General features: G+C 39.3%; 2 protein-coding genes across 4 annotated transcripts in view; both read left to right on the plus strand.

Annotated features, from left to right (window-relative positions):
- The window catches only part of scamp2 (secretory carrier membrane protein 2), a 16,912-nt gene extending 9,271 nt beyond the window's left edge, over nt 1–7,641 (plus strand). Inside the window, exons 6-10 of one of the 3 annotated variants that reach the window (XR_004333106.1) lie at nt 1,015–1,174; nt 1,594–1,695; nt 2,115–2,164; nt 4,108–4,225; nt 5,486–7,641. Coding sequence is in view for 2 of the 3 variants with exons in the window: in XM_032523998.1 (XP_032379889.1) it covers nt 1,015–1,174; nt 1,594–1,695; nt 4,108–4,225; nt 5,486–5,632 (527 nt within the window). In the remaining variant the exon portion in view is untranslated. The remainder of the gene's footprint in view (nt 1–1,014; nt 1,175–1,593; nt 1,696–2,114; nt 2,165–4,107; nt 4,226–5,485) is intronic. The other 2 variants (XM_032523999.1, XM_032523998.1) reach the window with 2 other exon arrangements.
- A 5,175-nt stretch (nt 7,642–12,816) lies between these two features.
- Nucleotides 12,817–24,303, plus strand: part of map1ab (microtubule-associated protein 1Ab) — an 87,447-nt gene continuing 75,960 nt past the window's right edge. The window contains exons 1-2 of the mRNA XM_032522548.1: nt 12,817–13,096; nt 20,311–20,412. Coding sequence (XP_032378439.1) covers nt 12,832–13,096; nt 20,311–20,412 — 367 coding nt within the window. The 5' untranslated portion in view covers nt 12,817–12,831. The remainder of the gene's footprint in view (nt 13,097–20,310; nt 20,413–24,303) is intronic.

Raw genomic sequence — 24,303 nt, forward strand, 5'->3', positions numbered from 1 at the left:
AGAAAATGGCACAGAACCTGAGATATCTTATACAGCATTTTAAAACTGTAATGTTTTAACCTCTGTATAAAAACAACACATATATTTCTCTCATTAACCAGGGCGGTGTACAGTGATTTGGGATCACGGATGATTCCAGTGCTAACAGTGGTCCCGTTTGCGTGTAGCAACATACACTCTGCATGCAGATCATACTGGCACCTGCTGGTGATGTGGAGCATTTAACATCTAATACTTCATTTATGGTTGTGCAGAGGCTCCATGCAGAGCGTTCGCCGTAGGGGCCTGAAGTTTATACTTGTGCGTTGGTGTGTGTCGAATGGGGTGTGGGGGTGGGGGGGCTGTGTCTGTCAGTGACTGTCTGTAGCAGGAAAAGTTAACCCTCCCCTTGATTTGATGTTGTTTATGGAGAAGGATGAAGCAGGAAATGAGTAGGGTGAAATGCAACGCCATAAAGCCATGGCTGAGCGAAGTGCATCGCCGTGACATCAAGTTACATTTTTCAAGAGGTGCACGTCAGGTTAAGGCGTAGGGTCCGGCGTAGGGTCCGGCGTAGGGTCCGGCGTAGGGTCCGGCGTAGGTCCGTGTCTCCACGCACATTGTATGTAGCAACGGTGTAGATTTTACGCAGAAGCGTAAATCATGCTTAAGTACGTCTCTTTTTCTTCGGTATACTACGTTTTATTTACTTATACTATTACTTCTGTTGATTTACAAATATTGATCTTAGTCACTTAGTTTATGAGGAGGTTTTACGGTTCTCTGCCCTTTTAACTCTTTACTGATTTATGAGGTCATCTTGTTTTTAGATCTCCAATGTGGTGCTGGTACTGCTTAATATCACATTTTCTTTCTTTAGTGCTTAGTAAAAATTTCTATAATGTTATTACGTTTTGTTATGCTCATCAGTATTTACAACCCATGTAATTGAGGTATTCCTGCTATATAAGTGAAAAGGATGTTGATATTAGTTGTAATATTATTGACCTTTGTCTCTTTCCACTGTTTCTGCAGTCAGCTGTGTGACTCTGTTCCTCAACCTGCTGGCCTGTTTGGCCTTCTTCATCACTGATTCCACCTATGGTGTGGATTTTGGTCTCTCCATTCTCTGGCTCATCCTCTTTGCTCCCTGCTCCTTCCTCTGCTGGTACCGGCCCGTCTACAAGGCCTTCAGGTGAGTCTCCCTTCATCAATGACACCGTGGGGCTGGAAATCTGCATGTGTGGCCTTTGCAATACCATAGTTGATTAATGTATCGGTCTATAATAAGTATTATAATAATAATAATAACAGCCTTGCCTGTTTCTTTAAGAGGAAATCAATGGTATATAACTTTGAAATGAAATTTTATAATTATTCTGTTGCCATGTCAACCATCTGTAATTAAGAGCAACACATACAAAGTTATTTAAGGATATTTATATTAAAGCTCTGTGGCTTATTGTTTAAACCTTTAATGCACAGTAAGCCCAAGAAGATGTAACTTGAAGAAAAAAAAAAATCATAACGCAACAAACGATTAGATGATCATTTTGTCACTTATTTTTTTGGAAATGTTTTCAAATGTGGAATGTTTTGTTTTCTCATTTTCAGGACTGACAGCTCCTTCAGCTTCTTCTTCTTCTTCTTTGTGTTTTTCTGCCAAGTGGTGATCTTCATCATCCAGGCTGTAGGCATCCCCAAGTGGGGCAACAGGTGAGTCACACGCCGTACATTTCACGTTGACATTTGGGGGGTTCACGTAATAAGGGCATTCTCAATCCCAGTCATTTAAGTTTAGATTTGGCCACCAAATTTGATAAAGTGATTCATAAACAAATACATTGTAATAAACAGTTGTTTTTTTTTGAAAAAAATAAAAATAAAAAAAATTACCGAACATTAATTGTGAGTTTATTTACATCCAAGTTGGTATATTTGCAATTAAATAATAGCTTATCTGAACATGATCATAACAAGTTTCTCACTGACTCCTAAATGATTTGAAGAAGTGTACTTGTGGTTCTTTTGCCTTTTAGTATCAGAAGTACTGCCAATCAGCTGGCCTATAAGCTGCTCTCATCTCTGTTTCTCTTTTACTCATTTTCTGCATTCTTTCATCTCTTCTGACAGAGACTTTTCATCCTTCCTCTAGCCTGCTGCCTATCTGTCTGCTGGCTACTCTGTAAGTTTCTGCTGCTCATTTTCTCCGCTGCGTTCTGCCAACACTCACTCTCGTCTCGCTTTGTCTTTATTCACTTATATTTTGGTTATCGAAAATACGAGTTGAGTGGTAAAATGATGGGCTTTAGACAATGTGCCAGGGTACCGGTTTACTATATGCGGTAAAACATTCTGATGGTAACAACAATTTTTAAAACCATCATTAGGGTGATTAGGGTGAAGGCAGCAGGAACACAACAGGAAAAAAGAGATTGTGCAGGTTATATTAAGAAAACCCCTAGGGGGCGCCTGGGTATCTCACCTGGTAGAGCGCATGCCCCTATGTAGAGGCTCAGTCCTTGCTGCTGCAGCCGTGGGTTTGGTTCCGACCTGCGACCCTTTGCTACATGCCAAACCCCCTCTCTCCCCTTTCCTACCCAAGCTAGCCTATCACATAAAGGCCTATAATGCCACAAAAAATCTCTAAGAAAACTCCTAGAGGCTTAAAGAGGGAATCTCACCTAAAGAAATAACAAAAATCCAGAAATCTACAAATGAAACACAAGTAAGCATGTAATTAAAAAACAAGCATATGGTTGGCTACATGAAACAACAAAGACAAGGGCAGAGCGCACTGTGAACACAGGGATTTAGTTATTGATAGTACAATGTATGAACATCTTTCATGTCCTAACTTCAGGTATGTTATATTAAAGTGCCCATATTATGCTAATTTTCAGGTTCATAATTGTATTTTGAGGTTGTACCAGAATAGTTTTACATTGTTTATTTTTCAAAAAACACTGTATTTTTGTTGTATCGCACATTGCTGCAGATCCTGTTTTCACCCTGTGTGTTTAGGTCTCTGTTTTAGCTACAGAATGAGACATCTCACTTCTATACTATCTTTGTTGGTAGTCGCACGTGTGCATTAGCTAGGTGAGGCGCACATCAACTAGACAACCTTTTTTCATCCTTGGTCAGTTCAAGGCAGGATTAGCCGGGAGACTTCTTCTAAACGAGGGCACACATGTTGAAAACCTGGATAACGGGGACATGGAAGTAGTTCTTTTGTACATTATGGTGAACTAGTGTGTGTTGTAGCAGTGTTTTGCCATTGAGAACAAGCTAGCATACTAGCGCTAGCATTTTCTACGGTTAGCCACCTCGTTTCGGCTAGTGACGTAGAAAGCCGTGCAGATTTTGATCAGCTCACCCGGAGACTGAAGGCAGAGGACATTCAGAAACCTGTATCTGACTCAAAAGAGACACAAAATAACACCCCAAATACCAGAAAAAAGTTATTTTTAATAAGTGTGTATTTTACATGTGAGGGCTCATAGTTGTGTCTGATGTTATATTTTTGCCTGTTAAGTATGCAGACACTCTGGTGATGATGTACACTTTAAATACGCCATTTGGTTTCAAAATGGCACTTTCCAGAATGACCCATGTCCTATTGGCTCTTCATTTTTCCCATTTCCCTTTTCATGATACTTCTCATTTTGTCATGGATTTGCACAATATCAAAACAGACACAGTCAAGGGGACCCTTTCTTGTTTTGTAGCGCTTCCCTTGCAGATGAGATGCAAATCACAAAGCAGCACAATTTTAACAACCTACTCTGAGAACAAAGGCAGTTAGGATGTTAATATCAAAATGTACCCACACTCTGAAACATGTTTTTGTTTGATCTTTTGGAGCATGCACATGTGTTTTAATAACACCAATTATATTATGTTCATTATTAAGGTTATTCAGAGAAATTAAATGCCCCATTTACAATTGGCAACCTTTTCTTTTGCCTCTTCTTCTCAGTTTTTCTTTCACGCTGCTTCTTCAACACATTCTTCTTCTCTCCCTTATTGTAACTCTCGTCCAGAAGACATGATGAAGACGACCTTCAGTTTCATCAGTGTTGTTTGTGAGACCATCTAAAACTTAATGTTGTTTGTTGACTCCAGTGGTTGGATCACTGCCTTCACTGCCATGAGTGGAAACAAAGCAGTGGGAGCCATCATGATGATAGTGGCCGTCCTCTTCACCATCTGCGCTGTGCTGTCAGTCATTCTGCTCAAGATGGTGAGACTTCCTTCTCTCCTCTTTATATTTTCAGTTTTAACGTGTGGGTTAGCAGTGATGTAAATGTAATGTAAATGTGCTGTATTTATATAGCGCTTTCCAGTCTTAACAACTGCTGAAAGCGCTTTACATCTACAGGAAACATTCACCATTCACACACATTCATACACTATGGCCGGGGCTGCCATACAAGGTGCCACCTGCTATCAGATAAACACTCACACACATTCACACTCCGATGCGCAGCACGGGGGCAACTCGGGGTTCGTGTCTTGCCCAAGGACACTTGACAATGACTAGGGGGGGGGGATCAAAACCACCAACCTCTAATTGGCAGGCAACGCTCTACCACTGAGCCAAATCCGCCCCCTACGTCCTTTGATTAATCTGTTGTTATCCTTGTGAGTGGGATTGGGGATTTAGTTTTGTTATATTAACATACTAGTCTGGAATTGGGGTTTGCATTCAAGTCTTACTAGTTTGATTACATTATTTTTTCTTAGTACCTGTTATAAAATGGCTATTCTTCATCAGTGGTTAGAATTGCAACTTCAGACCACAGATGAGGAACTAAAGAAGCGGTTTACACAGCAAACACTAAATAATTACTGCTTTGTCATTTGCCTTTTTTGGTTTAAGAAGAAACTGTTTTGTAACACCTGTTGATGTGTCACATCTCCACCTGCTATCAAAAGTCGCCAAAAACTGACAGCAACACATTTCCAGCAGCAACAACAGTGGTTTAAAGGTTAACCCCTAACATTATTGTATTGAATTATTGTAACAGTATTTTCTCTCCAACTTGTTGGAAATGCAGCCACCAGAGTTTCAACAAGTCTACAGCCACGCCAGCAGATCTGTGATGCTGTAATTCTGCCCAGCAGTGCTTTCACTGCTAACATGTTCACAATTACAATGTTCAAACATGCCAACGCTTAGAATGTTTTATGAATGCTAACATTTGCACTTAGCGTTAAACACAAAGTACAGCTGAGAGTGATGGAGGTGCCAACGGGTTTGGCAGGTATTAGGTTAAAAACCAAAGTAATTACCAAACTGAAGTTTTGACCCGCTGACGGTAAAGTTAAAAAAGAATTCTCTCTGATAGTTGATATTTCAGTCTGGACCAAAGTGGTGGGCTGACCAGCATATATATCCATTCATAGAGCCATTTTGCCAGCGTGGCTAAACATGTGAGCATAGAGAAAAAAAAAGGGTTGGTTTCAAAGGCCATTTGCTAACGATCTCTTTTCTCTTCAGGTCCACAGCGGGTACCGCCGGACCGGGGCCAGTTTCCAGCAGGCGCAGCAGGAATTCTCGCAGGGCGTCTTTTCCAGTAGAACCTTCCAAACGGCCGCTGCTGGAGCAGCATCCTCGGCTGCACAGGGAGCCTTCCAGAGAAACTAACTACTGGAAGAACGAGCGAAGCTCCATATGACAGGTCATGGTCTATATGTTATCAGGTCTAGATGATTCAGTAAAAAAGAAAAGGAAAAAAAGCTGGATGAATCAGGAAGTTGAGGTTCATTCGTAAAGTTTTTTGTGACTTTGGAAACTGGTCTTTTGGAGCCGGAGGCTGTATAATCTAACCTTATAATGTATGGACCGTGAGCTAGGTGAGGCTATGTTATTAGCCTCCCTCCTTCCACCCCGACTATCAATGCATATGTAGTTCCCCATGTTAACTTTGCTGCTCACATTCAGCATGGCTCCTGCAAAGTGTCGGCTCTGTTTCTAAAAAAGCAGTCGAGGGGAAAGTCACATTAGGTACATTCTGGGGTGGAAAGCATGAATGAAGTTGATTGATATGCTATTTCAGTTTGTCCTGGCTTTGTATATTTTGTATGCACTTTTTTGGCAATGCTCTTCAGTGTAATATGTGTGCGTGCGTGTGTGTGAATGTGTGTGTACTGGCATGCTGATCACGTCTTCATGTGAGTGCAGTACACTTTGTTTCTCCACATTGCTATTGGATCCTGTAATATAAATAAGATTAAGTGTTTCTGTATATTTTTTATGTCTCAGAGGCATTTCTAAGTTGTTGAATTTATTTCGACAAAACATTTCTTTTGTGTGCAACAAAATTTCAGTCTAATAAGGAAGAAATGTAACAGATAAATCATGCAGTTTACTGTAATCTGCCTGGTCTTAGGTTTTGGGATGTTACTGTAACTATTCATTTAAATCTGTGGTTAATTATTCAATAAGAAGAAATACTCAGACTGACCCCACATCATTTTCAGATTATAGAACTATGTTTTCAAAACATGTGCCTTTTGACTTTTGTCTGGAGCCAAACTTTTGCCAAGATCGTTCTGAAAAACTGCTATGGTGTCAGAAAATAAGTGGAAATACTGTATATTTTGGTATTTGGTATCACATGAAACGGTTTCTACATAAAGATCACATCCAAGAAGAAGTTAGTGTTTTGCTTCAACTAATGTCATGCTTTAAATTTCTACTGTAATTAAGAATACAGAGTAAATAATTTGATTTCACTTGAGGCCTAATTTGTACTAATTAATACGTATTAAAGCATCAGATATGTTTCTTATCATAAATATCATTTTGAAGCATCTTCAACTTCTTCTTCGATAACGGCCTTTCAACAGTTTCTAAGGAAACCAAAGCATTACTGATTATATTAAAAATGGAACATTTTGCTAACATAATGTAATAAAGCTAGACTGACACCAGTTCATACAGTTTGGTTTTATGGGCTGAGCCTATTCTATTGATTTCACAACTAACAGTGAATGCAAGAGGAGGAACAGTTTATTTTTCATGAAGATTAACGGTGTAGAAATGTACCCGTAGTCAGCTCTAATGAGGTTTGACAGTCGCAGGGTTTGACAGGAGAAGCAGGACCTAAATCACATTTCACCGATGTGTATCTGATTTTGAAATGTCTACCACAGCGGTGTAATCTTGCCATAAGTTAACACTTACCTTCCTTTGAAGAAAACCAGTGTCAACATCTCCAGTATGCAGCTACGGTATTGCATGTCCACCTTTTCATATAGATTGTTTTATTTCTTGAAAGAATTTCAAGTCTTCCTAGTACCTCTTTAAAACAACCACAAAGCTCTAAATTATATGTATATTTTTTATGTGATTTCTTATTAGAAAATTATTAGAAAACATGCTTGTGTGTTTATTTGATGTACTGTTTTAAAAGTGTCAGCTTGGATGTAACACATTTTAGCATTCCTGGAAAACAACTGCAAACTTCGATCCTCAGTGTGATGTTCTTGCAACAGACAGCGGTTTAATTTAAGCTTACATTGATTATATAATACAAGACTTGTATGAATTCACACATCGCTGTATGCATTGTTTTGAGGGAACAGAATCCAGTGCCTTTTGTATTTCAATATTGAATATAGCATCTATTAAAATGCTTGGCTTTCATTCAACGCTGTTTGTTTTTTCTTACAGAATCTTGTCACAGACCCTGTACAGATGGCTTAAAAAAAAGCCTTTATTATAGTGGATAGACATGAAAGGGGGTGAGAAATGGGCTCTGACACGCAGCAAAGGGCACAGGTCAGATTTGAACCCAGGCCGCTGCAGGACATAGCCTACATGGGGCGGACTCTCTTACTGAGCGAGCTAGAGGCCCCCCCAACACTGGAGTGGAGAGGCAGACTTTTTGTGTCTGCAGTGACCCAGACAGTCTCCCAAACTGCTTCTACCAGCTGTCAGTTTTTCACTCTGCCTATCAGTTAGTCTGTGTGTTTTTTTTCTGTAGGTTCTGTCTATCACTCTGTCTGGAGCTCAGAATAACTGCAGCCACTTCCCATCAAACTCAGCTATCAATGAACTGGCCCGGGCCTGTCGGCTACTTGAGCAGACGGGCGCTTTTAGAAGCACAGCTGTGCAGTTTTACTCTCGTCTTCACTGTAAATTTAGAGCCAGTCACATATTGAAAGAGACTGTAGCAAATGACAAGTTGATTTGTTTTTGTTTGAAATTATGACGCCTAAATGTGCTAAATTATAATTTTTTAATTAAGGTTTCCCTTTACGGTATTAAGGTCCGTTGTACAAGGTGAATTCTACAGAAATATAATAATTAGTATAATGTTTTGCTGAGAGTGCAGGTAATGAGACGGGGAACATCCCAGTGGTTTACCTTTAGCGTACTAATCACTTAAAAATGTAATTACCAACACCTGGGTTTCCAGAACAAACCAGCCAGTCTTTCTACATCAGTCATGTCCTTAGTATTGTTCTTCTCTTTCTACGGAATGAATTCGATCAGTATGCTTCAAATACCATTTAATTCTGCCGTTTTCTGCAGTCCCACAATATAATGGCCCATGTTTGTACAATATAATTTGTATGTGTTCTGCACATGTTTTATATAATTGCTTTACGGTCTGTGAAAGATGATGCTATTACTGCCGGTTTCTGTTTTACAGCAGGTGAGGACATAAATTCTGCCTTTCCCCCCCCTCCTCATCAAAAGCTACAGGTTCAGAAATGGCACATACTAAGGAAATCTGATTGTGGGACTGGCTCTAGTGGCTGTAATTCTGCACCAAGGCTGCATTTTGGGAAAGAGACTTCTGATATGGTATTAGGGGACCACTAAGGTCTATATGAAAGCATCCAAAGTACACCATGTCATGGGACCTTTAAACCACAACTTGTGAGTAATTAATTTATTCAAAGCATAGAATATGAAGTAAAGTGATTTTTTTCCCCCCAGCTTGTTCTTAAAGTGTACACACACACACACACGCATGCACTTAAACACACTTTCAAGGCCTTTAAAGAAAGATCTTTGCTTTTTGTTTTATTCTTTGGTAAACATGTTTTAATTATCACCTGACATTCTTATACTAAATGCAATAGATTTGATTCAAATACACCTTTTTTGAGTATCAATCAGTGTTGAATATATAAAAAAATGAGTTTGTTGGGTTGGAGGGATACTGTATTTATGGGTGATTTGGGCCAACACTGTGCTTTAACATCAGTTGTCCAGCAGATGGTGAGGTAGAGGCCATGCTATAGTTGTCATATGTTGATACAGTAATTTTGACAATGTAGTATTGGGATAAAAATGCTCTAATCTGCTACTTGTTTGTAAAAACTGACACAAAACCTGTGTGATTTGTCTGACTGGAGGGAATCCGTTGAAAAGTTAAATACTGGGGACTGGGAGCACCCTTAGGGACAACATTCTATGATCTATTTTTGGTCAGTCATATTGTATTTTATCTTAAAATGAAAGTAAAACATTGTGCAGAATTGTGGTCTTATACCTGCTCTGAACATCTACTTCTAAACAATGTTTTAGTCTGTTATGAAACATTAGCTTTTTCTGTTATATTTATTTTATTTTCCAACAGAAAAAAACTGAAACTGTCCATTCTAGCTGGTTTTACACAGTTCTCAGCCATAACCCTCAGATGTATTATAGTTTACATCGGAGATCTTCAACAGGTGGTGCGGGACACCTAGGGGGTCCTCAGAGTTACTGCAGGGGGGGCCTACAAATTATTGTTAAAGCTACATTGTGTAAGAATTTCTCCCATCTAGCGGTGAAATTGTATATGACAACCAACTGAAATTCCCTTTCTAACCTAATATCCTTCACTGGTCTCTGTCCAGAGCAACAGGATCTGTTGATCCATTTCTTTAACTGGTTATGGTCTACCCCAGTTCATGCAAGCGTAAATGTAAAATTTCAAGCCAATAGGAATCCTTGAAATTAACGCTGGTGGTCAATATTCATAAAAAAGGAAGGGAAAAGCTAGTCTCGTTTTTTTTTTTAAATACTTTGAATGTCAACAAGAAGTAATGTCACCCAACATTGCTTAGAGCACCTTTAATATTAAGGATTCACTGTGCCACATGTATGTTTAACATTAAAACATGATTTATAAAATCATGGCAACAATTATTTTTAATAGCTTAGTATTCTATGGACTAAAAAAGTGTGTATAGAGCCTTTAGGCACCCTAAAAAACGTGAAACTAGTGAGTTGGGAGTGTTGTATTTTTACCACTAGAGGGAAGCATGTCCGTGGCGTAGGTCGTCTCTGAAGTGAAGTGCTGACTCACTGTCAGAGAGACCTGCAGCAAAAACAACATATGAGGTATCTTCACACTGCTACTGGGGGAGGAAACACACTGTTTATTTTTTACTTTCCTAGTGTCTCTTGCAAACACAGCATGTAGTAAATGTAACGAATTGATGATGTTTATTGCCAGATAATCATTGACCTTAGGCTTAAATTGAACTCAGGAAGAGAAATGTTGCTGTTGTTTTTTCAATAAGATATCTTTGGGTATTTGCATTTTGAATCAGAAATTAGAATAGAAAACAGCAGAACTTTATTAAGAACATGGCCTAAATGAATGGAAAGTATTTACAATGTGCACCATTGCAAATAGGACAGATCTGAAAACATGTGCTTTTATTTTCAGATATCTCCTGCCATGTGTTGAATCATTGATAATTACAGTTAAACAAAGGTTGCGAGACCCAACAGAAGTTGGTGTGGACCTCCTTATTATCACCTCAGTGTGATGCTGACAGTTTATGCCGAGAAGCCCTCTGCTTCACAGTGAAATGGGCCAAGCTCAAGGTTAACCAGGATGAGGTACATTTCTCAGAGAAGAAAGAGGCTAATTTAAGACTGGTCTGCTTTCTCTCTCACTCGTTCTCAGTGTGTCCTGATGTGTGTGTGTGTGTGTGTCTGTGCAAAAACATGTTTTTTTTCTACAAAATATTTTAACAAATCCTCCACATTCACTGCGCACAAGACAGACTACATTCATACATCATCTAAATCCTGAGAAGGAAAAGCAGCGCCGGATTGACATTTAGAGCGATCTAATCTTGTTTTGCTTATGAATCCTGTGCCAGTGTGTAATCTTCACTGTCACAGTTGGTTACACTCAAGTTGCTTGATTCAGGTATTGTTTTTCCAAAACAAAAACATTCAAACACAGTGAAATGCTGAAGCTTCTAGGTTTGTTTTTGTATTTAAATACATTATGAATGTATATGCTTTAATATAAAGCATAGGCTGTTATGCAAGACTATTTATCCTGGAACAAATACGGTTTGTGTGCTATTCATGTTTTAGAATAGTCCTGAGCTACTTGCTAAATGCTAGAAAGTATGTCAGTGCATTGCAATTCCTCTCACAGCAAATAACCTTCCCAAGCAAGTGCACTAAAACATACAGTTGCCAGTTTCTTAGGTCTAACTAATGCAGTCAAATACAAATGCCCTGCAACAAATCATCAAGGTTATAATGTTCAGTGCTTGTCAAAACTGTTTTAGAGATTCAACTTTATGATCTTTATGGAGGTTGTAGTTTGTGGTGCTGTTAAACTGCATTGCAGAAATAGGTGTTTCTGTTATTAAGCCTTGCCTCATTGACATAAATGTGGTGGACACAAATGTAGAAGCACCTGTATAATGCAGCACATTCAGCAGCACCACAAACTTCACCCTCCAAAATGCTCATGAAGTTGAATAAACAGTTTAAGTAACATTTGTTAAATAGAATAAAACTGCATTACACGGAGTGTGATTATTGACTGAAAACATTAAGCAACATTTTTCCCTCTGCAAATTGGTGGGTGTTACCATAGACTGTTGATATATATGGTCTATGGTGTTACCTTAGGGGAGTGATGTGTTCTGTGCTGTTTGTAGCCATACTTTTGCAAGGCTGCTACTACTAAATTGTGAATTGTCATACACGTGTACATGTTTATTTACCAAGTTAATTTACCTGTTTTGACGATTGAAATAAATCCCAAAGTGTAACTTAAACGGTCTTTCAGGGAGTCTGTCAAGCAGAACGAAATGGTGTCAAGCTGAAATCATGCGAGAAGATGGAGATACCAAAAAAACAACAACATGCTGAAACAGTCAGAGAAAACGTTTCTAACACAAGATGTCGTGGCCTAGCTATCTAGTCTGTGACAGAAAGAAGGTAACGTTACCTGACAGATGGATAACTCTTTACTCTTCTAACGCTACATGAGAAAAGACTTGTCAAGAATGATAATTATAATATATATTATAATTCGATACAAGCTATGTAGCTACGTTAGCGTTCAGTAAGCAGTAGGGATAACCCCAAAGTTACATTTTATACTACTTAAACTGTCAGTCGGGAAGGATAACATGTTTATTCGGGCCGACATTAACGTTTAATTCCAATGTTTTCAAAGTGTGACCGCGTTGCTAGCTGTGGCCACCCGGCATACATAGCATAGCTAGCTACACCACAAAAATAAAATGTATTGGTTTAAATCAGTGTTTCACTACGGGAATATATTTAAAATAAAGTTTTAAACCAATCCCTACTGGTTTGCTCAGCTTAAATGTTTGTAAAACGTAGTAAGCCAAACTGAATCCAACCTGCAGCTTCATGACAATTCTACAGTTTTGAACAACTCATTCACCCAAGAGCTTTTACTTTGAAAGCTCCACAGGAAATTTGTAGTCTATATATTTTGACGGTTTGAAACGACACGTTATCCCCTGTCACCTCCTTCCCCTCCCTCACCTCTTACTCTCCTCACCCCCCACCCCACCAGACTATTCCCCTCGTTCACACCAGTAGTTGTCATGGCGATGGAGTCAGCCTTGGCGTCGGCTCCAGGGGTTGTTGCCATGGAGATCCCGGTGCGAGGTGCGCTCCCGGTGGTTGAGGAAGACGAGGGCTACAGCGCGCCGCCGCCGGGGTCCGAGGAGCGACTACGGTACCGCCGAGGAGGTGGAAGACGTAGGCGCGGGGTGCCGTTCAACCGGGGCGGCTACTACATGCTGATAGTGATCGGGGAGATCGGCACAGAGCACCAGCTGGACACCGCCAGAGCGCAGATAGAGCGGGGTGAGTGATGGACGAATCACCGGCTTGTATCAGTGATTATTATCTGTTTGGCAGCTGTGATTCAATGTGCAACTTTGGAAAGGCATGGAAAGAGGACAGAAATTGTTTGACGCAATGGACAATATAGTACCATGGATGTGTTAGGTAGAGGCATTTGCTGCAGCATTGCACCATGGGACACCACGCATTTTCCCTTACCCCACTGTGAACTCTATGACAGTGAAACTGCAGACTCAAGTTTTAGATGCAGCATAGGTCTATTTACTTTAATACTGCAGTAACAAGCAGCCTTCTCGGTTGTAACCTTAAACTGTAATTTTATCAGTGAATGAATCAAATATAAATCAAGCAGATATTAACCTATTGGCCAATCAGTATGGAAGGATAGGTGACATAATTAAGACATTTATTTTCACCTTGCATAATAATGTACCTGTCTGCCTTGCAGAAGTCATCTACAATGCAGTTTGGTTTGAGTAGGATGTTACGTATGTGTGTGTGTGTTTTTGCTTACATGGCGTTGTGGTGCCATGCACCCTTAAACCTTCAAACAACCAAAACATGCAGACTGTTCTCAGCGGCAAGAACACAACACCTTCAGATATAATAAAGGAAAACACGTAGCTTTCTCTTTTCTGCTGGTTTCTCATTTTGTGTCAATCAGGCATCATTACTCAGCAAAATTTCAGTAAGTTCAACCCCTTCTTTTTGCAGCATGCTACATTTATCCTGTCTTTGTGTGCTGTCTAAAGTGTAAGGATGTTGAGCAGTTGTGAAAGATGTTGTAAACGGACTCAGGAGTATGCCACTCAGCAATTTTCCGCTGTGCCATTGCCCACTCTAAGCTGTTCTCAGTCCAGATGATCAATCACGCTTTAAAATGCCAGTCTGGCGCCATAGCAACCCCATCCATCCCCTGTGACCTCGTCTTACCGTCGTTAGAGACTTACTGCTCTGCTGCTCTATGGCAAACTCTGTGTCCCCCACTCCTCCCCATTACACTATTGATTCTTTCGGCCAGGTTTGTTTTTTAAGTGTGACTCAGTGTGAATGACCTGCCATTGATTCTCATTACATGTGAGTCGCAGCATCCTCTTTTAGGCCTGCAACAAATCACCCGCGCTGCAGTGTTGTCGTCAAACAAGACTGAGGTTAGAGATCTTTTTTATTTAGGCACATTTCTTTAGATTTTCTTCAAATCTGACTCAAAAATGTTGTTTGCATGCTTGAAAAATTACTTTTTTAATTAAATTTTTTTTTTACTTTAAATAATGTTACCAAAATCATTTCAGCAACTCGTAATAGGGTGAACGGCACTTCTGCATTTGCTTTGCGGCTCACTACCGGGTATAACCGCGCTATTCAAGTTTGCCAGATCAAAGCGGATCTGTAGTTCCAAATAAGACATAATGGGACAATTCCACTTCCAACCTGTAGAAGGACCAAAGCGGGAAAATGTCTCTAGTGTTGCTTTAATTGGTAATCGAGTATCAAAAATAGTTGCAGATTCAGTTCATTGTCATTGAAAAATCTATTGATTGAATGACTTCAGTTCTAGTCCAACCAACAGTCCATAAGCCAACGTCCTATATTTACAATCAGGGTCTAAAATCAGCTTTTTTGTCCTCCAGCCAAATGGTTGGTGGAAGTTCATTTTACCAGCCACTCATAGATAAACATGGTATTTTTGACTGGTGAGTGAAGCAAAACTGCTAGTCATTTCCAAATTAGCCAGCATTTGGCTGGTATGTGGTGCTATTTTGGACCCTTTTTACCATCAAATATAACACAAAAAAGCACAAGTCCTGACAAAATGATTTATTTTAATTGTTGTCTATTCATTTTCGTTTTAATTTAATAAAGTAAACAATTAAATGACTTTTTGTTTCAGCCTAAAATCGGAACAATCTGCATGTTATCATTGCTGCCCTGTCCAGTATATCTGTACATCTGAAATGCTGTGTTTCTTCCATTTTGGCTTTGCCAGATCACAATCATTGTTCAGTACGAGCCGCTTTCAGGAATGTTTCCGACCCGAGGCCACAGAAAGCGCAGGGCTAAGTCTTTCAAAAGTTTATTTTTTAACCTATGGCTTACTATTAGTCCCAGGTCGAATCCCACTTCTTAAATTTAGAGCCCAGAGTTAATATATTTATCCTCACAGTCACGTAATTATCAATTATCAATGCGAGTTATTTAAATCTAATTAGAGAACAGTTCTCTTTTTTTTCTTCCTTTTTAGAATTTGAGTATAACCTCTACAGCTTGAAAGATGTGTTACTTTACTTATATAGCATTGCTCTGCGGATAGATTGATCCAATTTTTGTGTAAATGTGAAGGAATGTATACATTTCACCATCTATAGTCTTCATTTACACTGAATTTGAGACCCAGTTCTTGCATGTGTTTGTCTACTACAGTTTTGTTTTACTGTCCCTGCACCAAATACCTTGTAGGCTTTATTGGGAAAATGACTGTTCCTGAGACAGAGGCTAATCTAACATCACTAACACGTCCTGAGCTTGTGATTCAGCGTTTTCCCCAGAGGTGCAGGGGAAGACTTTCAGGCTAACACCTTGTTAGGTCTAGCAGATCTGAAACCTGGAGGCAGTGAAATAGAAAACTAGTGCGAATGTGTTTCTGACACTGAGCTTGGTGCTCTTTCCCTCTCACCTTAGACAGCACGAAGACACCCTGTCCCAACCCTGAATTTGGATGTTGTGTTGGATAGAACTCTGTAAAATAAGTTTCACTGTCACTTTGCCCTCCGTACAGGCTAGTGTAGGCGTTCTGCAGCATTAAGCAGCCATAATCCTTTGGCTATTTTACGCACTCCGCAGTTGAATAGTTCAGATTCCTGAAGTGAGTTTGTATGACGTAATTATCCACAGTCAGTGTATTACCTGCAGTAGATGGCAGTCGGAGAAGCAGGTTGGACTGCTGTGGACGGGGCCATCCAAACTATGAAACTGTGAATCTGACTATACCCTTCAATACTCCAAAGTCACACAATAACCCAAACATAGTAACCGTTTGAGGCAGCCATCGACCAGCAACTCACGTGTTCTGAGAGGGAAAAGGACTATTTTTGTCAAAGGAGGGGAGAGATCATAGATGGATATAACGGCTTCAGTTCTCATTGGAATGGCTGTCTGATAGCAAGGTAAAGCCGTGCAAATATTGTAAATGTCAGTGGTGGAAGAAGTATTCAGATCCTTTACTTGAGTAAAAGTACTATTACCACACTGTAAAAATACTGTGTTACAAGTAAATGTCCTGCATTAAAAAAAAGTTATACTATTTATTGCTTCCCAGTGGGGAAATTACAAAAAAATGTTACTTAAGTAAAATTATGTTAATATCATTAGGATAATGTACTTACGGTATTGAAGTAAAAGTACTCCTCCCATTTTAGAAACTTTAAAAAAAACTACAATATTTCTCTCTGAAATGTAGCAAAGTAGAATGTGAGATGAAAAGAAACAAGTAAAGTACAAGTACCTCAAATTTGTACTTAAGTACAGTACTTAAGTAAATGTACTTAGTTACACTTCACCACTGCTAAATATAGCATACACTTAAACTGAATTTTTTTTTTTAAGTGGGCCTTTTTGAGGTGGCTAAAATACGTTTTGCTGCTGCCCCCGTCCTACATTGCTCAGCTTGTGTGTTGCTACTGCTGCCTGCTGACTATAGATAAGTACCTCCTACAACCCCACTTCAAAAAAAATCAAACTATCCATTTAATGACTCATTTAACTGATGGGGTATTAAGGGGTAACATATTTGTATAAATACCATTTTTTTCCTTTCCATTTCACATCTCTCCCATCCACGTACCTTTGCTGTATCAGGCGCTCGACTCTTATGGGTGTTTGTATATTAACTGATGTAAATCAAACTGATCAACTATTCTTTTAACAAGGAAACAGCCATCTTTTAGGACTACAGCAGAAAAGTGTTTAGTACTAAAAAGATTGTTGGTGGAGTATGAGGGGGCTTTAATGCTCAGGATGATTTAGCTTTACTGGCCATAGTCTTGTTGAGGTCTTAATCTGGCTAAATGAATCTTTACTGAGTCTGTATGTCGCAAACCAAAATCACTGTAAATATTCCTCCAATGAGTATTGTAGTTGAATTCAAAGTGTCTCATTCACTGATAAAGCATATTACTTATCCAGGTCTGTCTTTGAGTCTAGCATTGTCTTTGCTTCATCCTGGTGTGCCAAGCTGTAATTGTCTCAGTACTGCTCCTTGATGCCGGAGAGCTGAAGCTGTACTTGGTGATAACTGCAGGCAGAGTGGCTATTTTTTCCTTATTGGTCACAGGGTGCAGCAAGGAACCCATTCAACTCTCGAAGATGAAACTTGTACTAGCCATATAAAGCTGACAGTCATGCTTTATCAAACCGTTTGTTTTGGTTTTACAACTAAGAAGGCTTCGAGGATGAGACCGAAGTTGTTCATTCGGATAGTGGTCATCTGGTCAAATTCCTCCCCCCATAATAAAGAGCAGCGTACAGCCGCTCGGGAAGCATCGGTGACTGGGCACCATCATGCATATTGATGTGCAAGTCTGCATAACTCTGATTTTGATCAGATTCTGACAACTATAGACAAAAGAGGCTTTCACTCCACATTAAGTTGTGAAAACATATTAAGTTACCAGGTCTCTCATTATAGAAGAGTGAGGTTTACTGCCTTATTTTAACTGGTGCTGCCATTAGTTGTTTTCGTGATAAATTAAATATTTTTAAAAGACACTTTATTAATTAATAATTTTGTCTATTTAATGTCAGAACATAGAGAAAATGTCCTTCACAATTTCTCAAGACCTAAAGGGTTTTTTGTGTACAACAATCCGACACCCAAAGATTTACAGTAATATAAAGGAAAAAAAATCAGTAAACCTCACATTTGTCAAGCTGGAACCAGCAAATGCTGGGCCTTCCTGCTTGAAAAATGATTAAAATGATTATTGATTATCTATATAGCTGCCAATTAATTAATTAGTTAGTTTTCTTTTTGATTGACTAATCATTTCAGCACGAAACAGTTGTCATCTTTATGTGCATTGACACAAAGCTGGTCACTCAGTAATAAGGAAAGTAGATTGAAAGTCTCCGTGCAGTATGCACAGCCACTGACCGCTCTCCTCTTGGCTGTAAACAGGCAGTTAGGTCTGAGCCTAGTTATATTTGATGCCAATGTCATCCTCCAAGAGGAGCGGATTTGGATGCACAAATATGAAGGCCTCATTTATTCCCTGTCTTCTGTGGACACTAACAATTTTTTAAATTTTTTTACTTTGTGAGGATTGGCATGAAAAGGCATCAACATCAGACTAGGAGGTTGTAATTTTTATGCGTCTGGTAGTGCAAAACAAGACGTTTTGCCAATTAATTCTAACGAAAAGGTAATAACAGTGACACAGCATTTCTTGGAACAGACTGCAGTCGGCAGCGAGGGAACATTTTCTCCTCAGTTAAGGGCAAAACAAGGTCTTCAAAGTCTTCTTTTGTGAAAGAGGAGATTTAAGCAGGGGTATGGATTTGAAAAATTAGAATGATCTAATTTCTAGCTCTCGCTGAAGGAATCCACAGATGGATAAGATGAGAGAAGTGTGTGTGTGTTGGTTTCTATCCTGCTGGATGAGAGATCTGACACAAGTTCTCTCTGAAGTTTGACTCACTGCGTCTCAGTAGGATCTGATAAAGCTGTGGCTGTGTGTTTGCATGTGTGTGTGTGTATGTGTGCGTGTGTGCGTGTTCATTACTGAGTCATTTCTACTGATCCAGTGAACTCCAATTAGTTTTAGTGCTGATGTTTATGTGGGGGCTTTTACCTTTACTAGATATTATTACTTCATAGGGTATTAAAGGTCCCATGGCATGAAAATGTCACTTTATGAGGTTTAATATGCGTTCCCCCAGCCTGCCTATGGTCCCCCGGTGGACAGAAATGGTGATAGGTGTAAACCGAGCCCTGGGTATCCTGCTCTGCCTTTGAGAAACCACGAGAACCACGATTCCAAAGAAAAGTACAACAAATGTTGCTTTTTATTAGATTAGATTAGATTAGATTAGATTCAACTTCATTGTCATTACACAGGTACAGGTACAAGGCAACGAAATGCAGTTTGGGTCTAACCAGAAGTGCAATAGAAGTAAGTGCAGGATATACAATGGTTCCACAGTGTAGGACATGGATATGTAATGAATAAATATAGAAAAGAATACTATTATAAACAGAGTTTTACAGATGGGTTTGTCCTATGAATATAAAATATAGTTAACAAGTATTGTGAGCAAGATTTACAGTTAGGAATTTAGTGGATATTACTATAATTGCAAATGATAACATGATAACATGATAAAAATTTACACATTTAAATTACATGGACCATAATTTGTAAAATTAACAGTTTTATTACATTTTCTTTCTCATATAATGATTAAAGGAACACGCCCATGTATTGGACTTTGTCTCATTCACCGTATCCCCCAGAGTTAGATAAGTCCGTACATACCCTTCTCATCTCCGTGCGTGACGTAACTCTCTCTGAAGCAGCCACCGCTAGCCTTAGCGCAACTACTGGAGGAAACTGGCTCCAGCTAGTCTACTGCTCCCAATAAGTGACCAAATAACGGCAACCCATATTCATCATTGGTTGTTGCAAAATGTGTTTATTCTTTGATACAATCTCTCATTTTTGTTTACTTTATGTTAACAGTGGGCAAAATAGAATTTCTTCCACCAAATGAGAAAAGGCAAAGCTACAGTAACTATACTATAAAATAAATTCTAATTGTAAAAGTGTACAAGTGCAAAATGTTTAATAAATATGTCCCCGGCAATATTATGGTTTTAGACTGGGCCTGCGGTAGTGCAGAAGGATTGTCGTATGACAAAGTAGTGAGTAGTGATACAGTATGATATCAGTGTCACTTGAGGTTAGTAATACTGTTGTGTCATCAGTCTCAGGACATTTTAAACTACAACGCTTCCTGCTCAGGGACCTTCCCTGCAGCTTAAACAGAGTTAGGGAGGCAAGATGCTGTCGCAACATCTGGTAAAAGGTTATGCATGTCTGTGCCTCAGGTTCATCAGATACTAGTCCAAAGGTTTTTTCCTCTAATTTCACTAATCTCCATCCTTCCCTGCTTCATGTTGTTGTCCTCAAGCAATCTTTCTCTTTCCTCCTTCCTGACAGGAATTCGATCCTGGGACGTGGACCTCAAGTGCTGCAACCTTGATCAGCAGCTGCAGCTGTTTATAACTCGTCACTCCGCCCACTTCTCCTCCGAGGTCAGAGGTCAGTGTGATATGGTGCTCTTGGCAATCGACAAACAGTGACTACAATTAGGGGCGCTTATTCTGAGAAATGCATTGAATACATTATCGAGTCTTTATGGAGCAGATTTTCGATGAAACAAACACTAAGAAAGGTGCAATTATCAAGAAATCAATTTAAATATACACCTGTCTTATTATCTGAATTAAAACTGTGCTCTTACCTGAGATGTTATAGATCGATGTATATGCTTCTCCTGCTGCAAGAAGGGATGAATTGCAAATTATTAGCACCTGATCAAGCTGCTCTTACTTTACAGCAGATCCTCTCTTGTCCATTTTAGTATTTTTTGGCTAACATTTGGAGCTGGAAAAAAATCCTAATGCAAAGAGATGAAGCCCTAAAAACTTTAACATACGATTAGATATAGTACCGGTACTTTTAATCTGAAGATATGGTTGACAGTTCAGACACTTAATCCATCCGCATTGCTTTAAAGCTGAACTGTGGGTATAATCACCAGGGTGACTGTTCAGTGTGTGTGTGTGTGTGTGTGTGTGTGTGTGTGTGTGTGTGTGTGTGGACCTGCCTCTTTTGTCTACGCGATGCAATGATTTAGGGCTCAGAGCCCAGGTTGACACACACACACACACACACACACACACACACACACACACACACACACACACAAATACACACACAATCACAAATACAAGGAAAGGACAACCCCAGGGGAGAATATTAGTGCACTATTGGCAAGTGCTAAGAAGCAGCAGCCGGAGTCAGCAGAAAATGACACAGCAATTTTCAACACAGTTGTTAAAACAGAGCAAATACATTGGGATGAAACAGTACTTCTTGCAATTCCTGCAAAACAATAAACATTAGTAGCCTTCGCCCATCTGTCTACCAGTCTGTCCTTCTGGGTTACCTTTCTAAAGAGACACGGCTCCACTTCCTGTGAACCAAAGTGAGTCCCCTCCATTCGTGTTTACTGCTGCTGTAACTGCTGATGAAACATCCAGATATTTTAGTGATTCATTCCCTCAGGTCTGCTCCATCTGTTACACATGAGAACAACAACATGTCATCTTTGAACACAGGATGATGCGAATATATCTTTTTTATTTCCTTCGATTTTTTTTTTTTTTTTACCCCAGGGGACAATGACATGTTTGATAGACAATTATTTTTACATTTAACATATCTTGGTTGACTGGATTCATATTGCTTTGAGAGAAACTGTATTGATTTCTGAATGGTATATTGGATATCTAAAGAACTGTCCTATAATGTAAAATAGCCTGGTGGTATAGAGGTCAGATAGGACGTCCTGTAAGTGTCTTTGTTCCATTGTCCGATGACCTTAAGCCTCCTCCCTGGGGACGTGATGCTGAATCCTCGCAGGTCTTGCTGAAGCTGGCTTTTCTGTGGAGTTTGGTTGTCAAACGTTAGTGTTGCCTTTGGAGATAAACAAACAATATTTCACAAAAAGTGTATTTAGTCTTGTCGCTGCCCTTTATAGTGTAGATAGATAAATAGATATTTATTGATCCCAATAAAATGGGAAATTACACTGTTACAGCAGCAAAATCAGTCACACAGAACAGAATATAATTATAAATGAAATACTAGGATACAATATACATACATACAATATACATGAAATAATAATATGAATAAGATACAAGGACAAATATTTGAATATATACAAGTTGGGAATACAAAATTGTTGCTGCTTAAATAGCATGATAAATATGTAAATTAACCAAGTGTGCAGGTTGCACTTAGTGCAGTATTATGGTGCAGCACTGTGATGTCTCAGGGTCTTATCTAGCACCCAGTGATGAGGTGTTAAAAAGTTTTATTGCCTGTGGTAGGAATGATTTCCTGTATCGGTCCGAGCAACATTGAAGCTGTCGGAGCCTCTTAGAGAAGCTGCTCCTCTGTTGGACCAGTGTGGGGGGGTGGGGGGTGGAGAGGGGGGTTGGGGTTATCCATAATAGATAACAGTTTGTTCAGTGACCTCCTCTCCGCCACAGCTTCAAATGTCTCCTGTTTGCAGCCAATCACGGAGCTTTATTCACTAGCATCACTTCTTTTTCATTAGATGTTTACTGCTGCATTCAGAGTGACATCTGTGTTCCCGGATTTTCTGTTGACAATGTTGTGGATATTGACCTTTCAGCAATAACGGTGTCCGTTGTTAATGCAGCAACATCATTATCATATCTCTTTTTTTATTTATCCCTAGGGCTGGGCGGTCTGGCCAAAATCGTCCATCCCAAAATAGATTGATAACGATTTATATCATGACATAGCATATTTTCTGGTAATTCAATAAATTATCAGTCTATTTGAAATAACCACATGGTAAACAGTGTCAAGGTAAATTATAAAGAAAAAAATAAATACATATTTTCCAGCTGTATAATGTGTTGTTTTGTGATTATAGTGTGATGTTAAAACAAACCTGCAATTCTTCAAATGATATTCCCTCGAAATGTTTCACAGCCGATTTTCTTTGAAAATTGAGTTCATGTGTGCTTGGTATTATCAATTTAGATTTATCTTACAAGTAATTGTATATCTCTATATATGATCTCATCACAATACAATTCCGTTAAATTATTGCCCAGCGCTGTCTGTTACACAATTATTTTAGTCACTTTTCACGCGGACAACGAAGTGCAACACTATGATGGTTTTCCAGGAGACAGGGTGCGTTGTAACCCCAAGCTAAATGATATTGTACCCCCAATATTGCACCTTCAAATATGGCGATTTGAAGCAACCATAAACACTTTTGATGTCCGACATAGTCAGACAACATGTCGTACGGATTCAGTTCAGACTCAGTTCTGACACCAAGTAGAGAAGAGCCACAGCGTCAGCAAACTGACCTAGTAATGAGATGCGTATCCATCTAAAGTGTGCTCACCGTTTCCCACTGTGAGCTACTAGTCTAGGGTTAGGGTTAGACTAGACCAAGAAAAACCTCTGCATGCATTGGACTGGGCAAGCATCACTTTTCATGTTCATTAACCCTCTGAGGACAAAAGACTCACCGGCGAGTCCAAGCAATGTTTGACAGCACTCTTACTTAAGCGATATTACAAAATGTCATTTTAGAGACTTATTTCATTCATATATTATGCTCACTTTTGTGAAGAGATTTGAGAATTTTCAAAAACATACATCAGATTTTCATCTTTAGGGCCAGATTATCTCTTTGCACATTGCTTTGGAACAATTTTGGGCATCACGATACAGAAAGCTGAGTTTGTTTGGAACATTTTGATATGAAATACATTGTTAAACGGTTCTATGCCAATATCCTAAAATGTGAATTTAAAAAGAAATGTAAAAATGGGTTAGTTAAACTTTTTTAAATTCTTTTTGTGTCTTTCAAAAGTTGTAATGGGGTATTGTCAAAATGGATATAAAACATTATGGAGCAAAACTTCATGTGTCATTCTCTAGACTTACGGTAACACATCGTACTGGATTAGTACATTACTGTATTAGTATTCAACATGCATACATACAGAGCATAATGTTGAAAAGTAACAGTGTGCTTTCCAAAACTGATGAGGGAGATCATTGAAAATGCCTTTTCTCGTTTTGAGTCTGACGTGGCTGAGGCTGGAGGACCAAGGACGGAGGCTGGGAGTATTGATTACACCCCCACTTTTTTTTCAGTACAGCACACAAGACAGATCAATAGCACTTCAATGGAGAGCAATCCGATGGACGCATTGCATAAATAGATAAGGGTGATCACATTGCTTTGGGTTAGCGGAAAAAATTCTATTGTGGGAAAATGGCGGCAACAGTCCTCCTTCTCCACTCGGCTGATTTTGGACATGAGGTCATAAGGTGAGGGACGGCTGATCGGTTCACTGATAAAGT

This window comes from Etheostoma spectabile, chromosome 8 (assembly GCF_008692095.1).
Source record: "Etheostoma spectabile isolate EspeVRDwgs_2016 chromosome 8, UIUC_Espe_1.0, whole genome shotgun sequence".
NCBI lineage: Eukaryota > Metazoa > Chordata > Actinopteri > Perciformes > Percidae > Etheostoma > Etheostoma spectabile.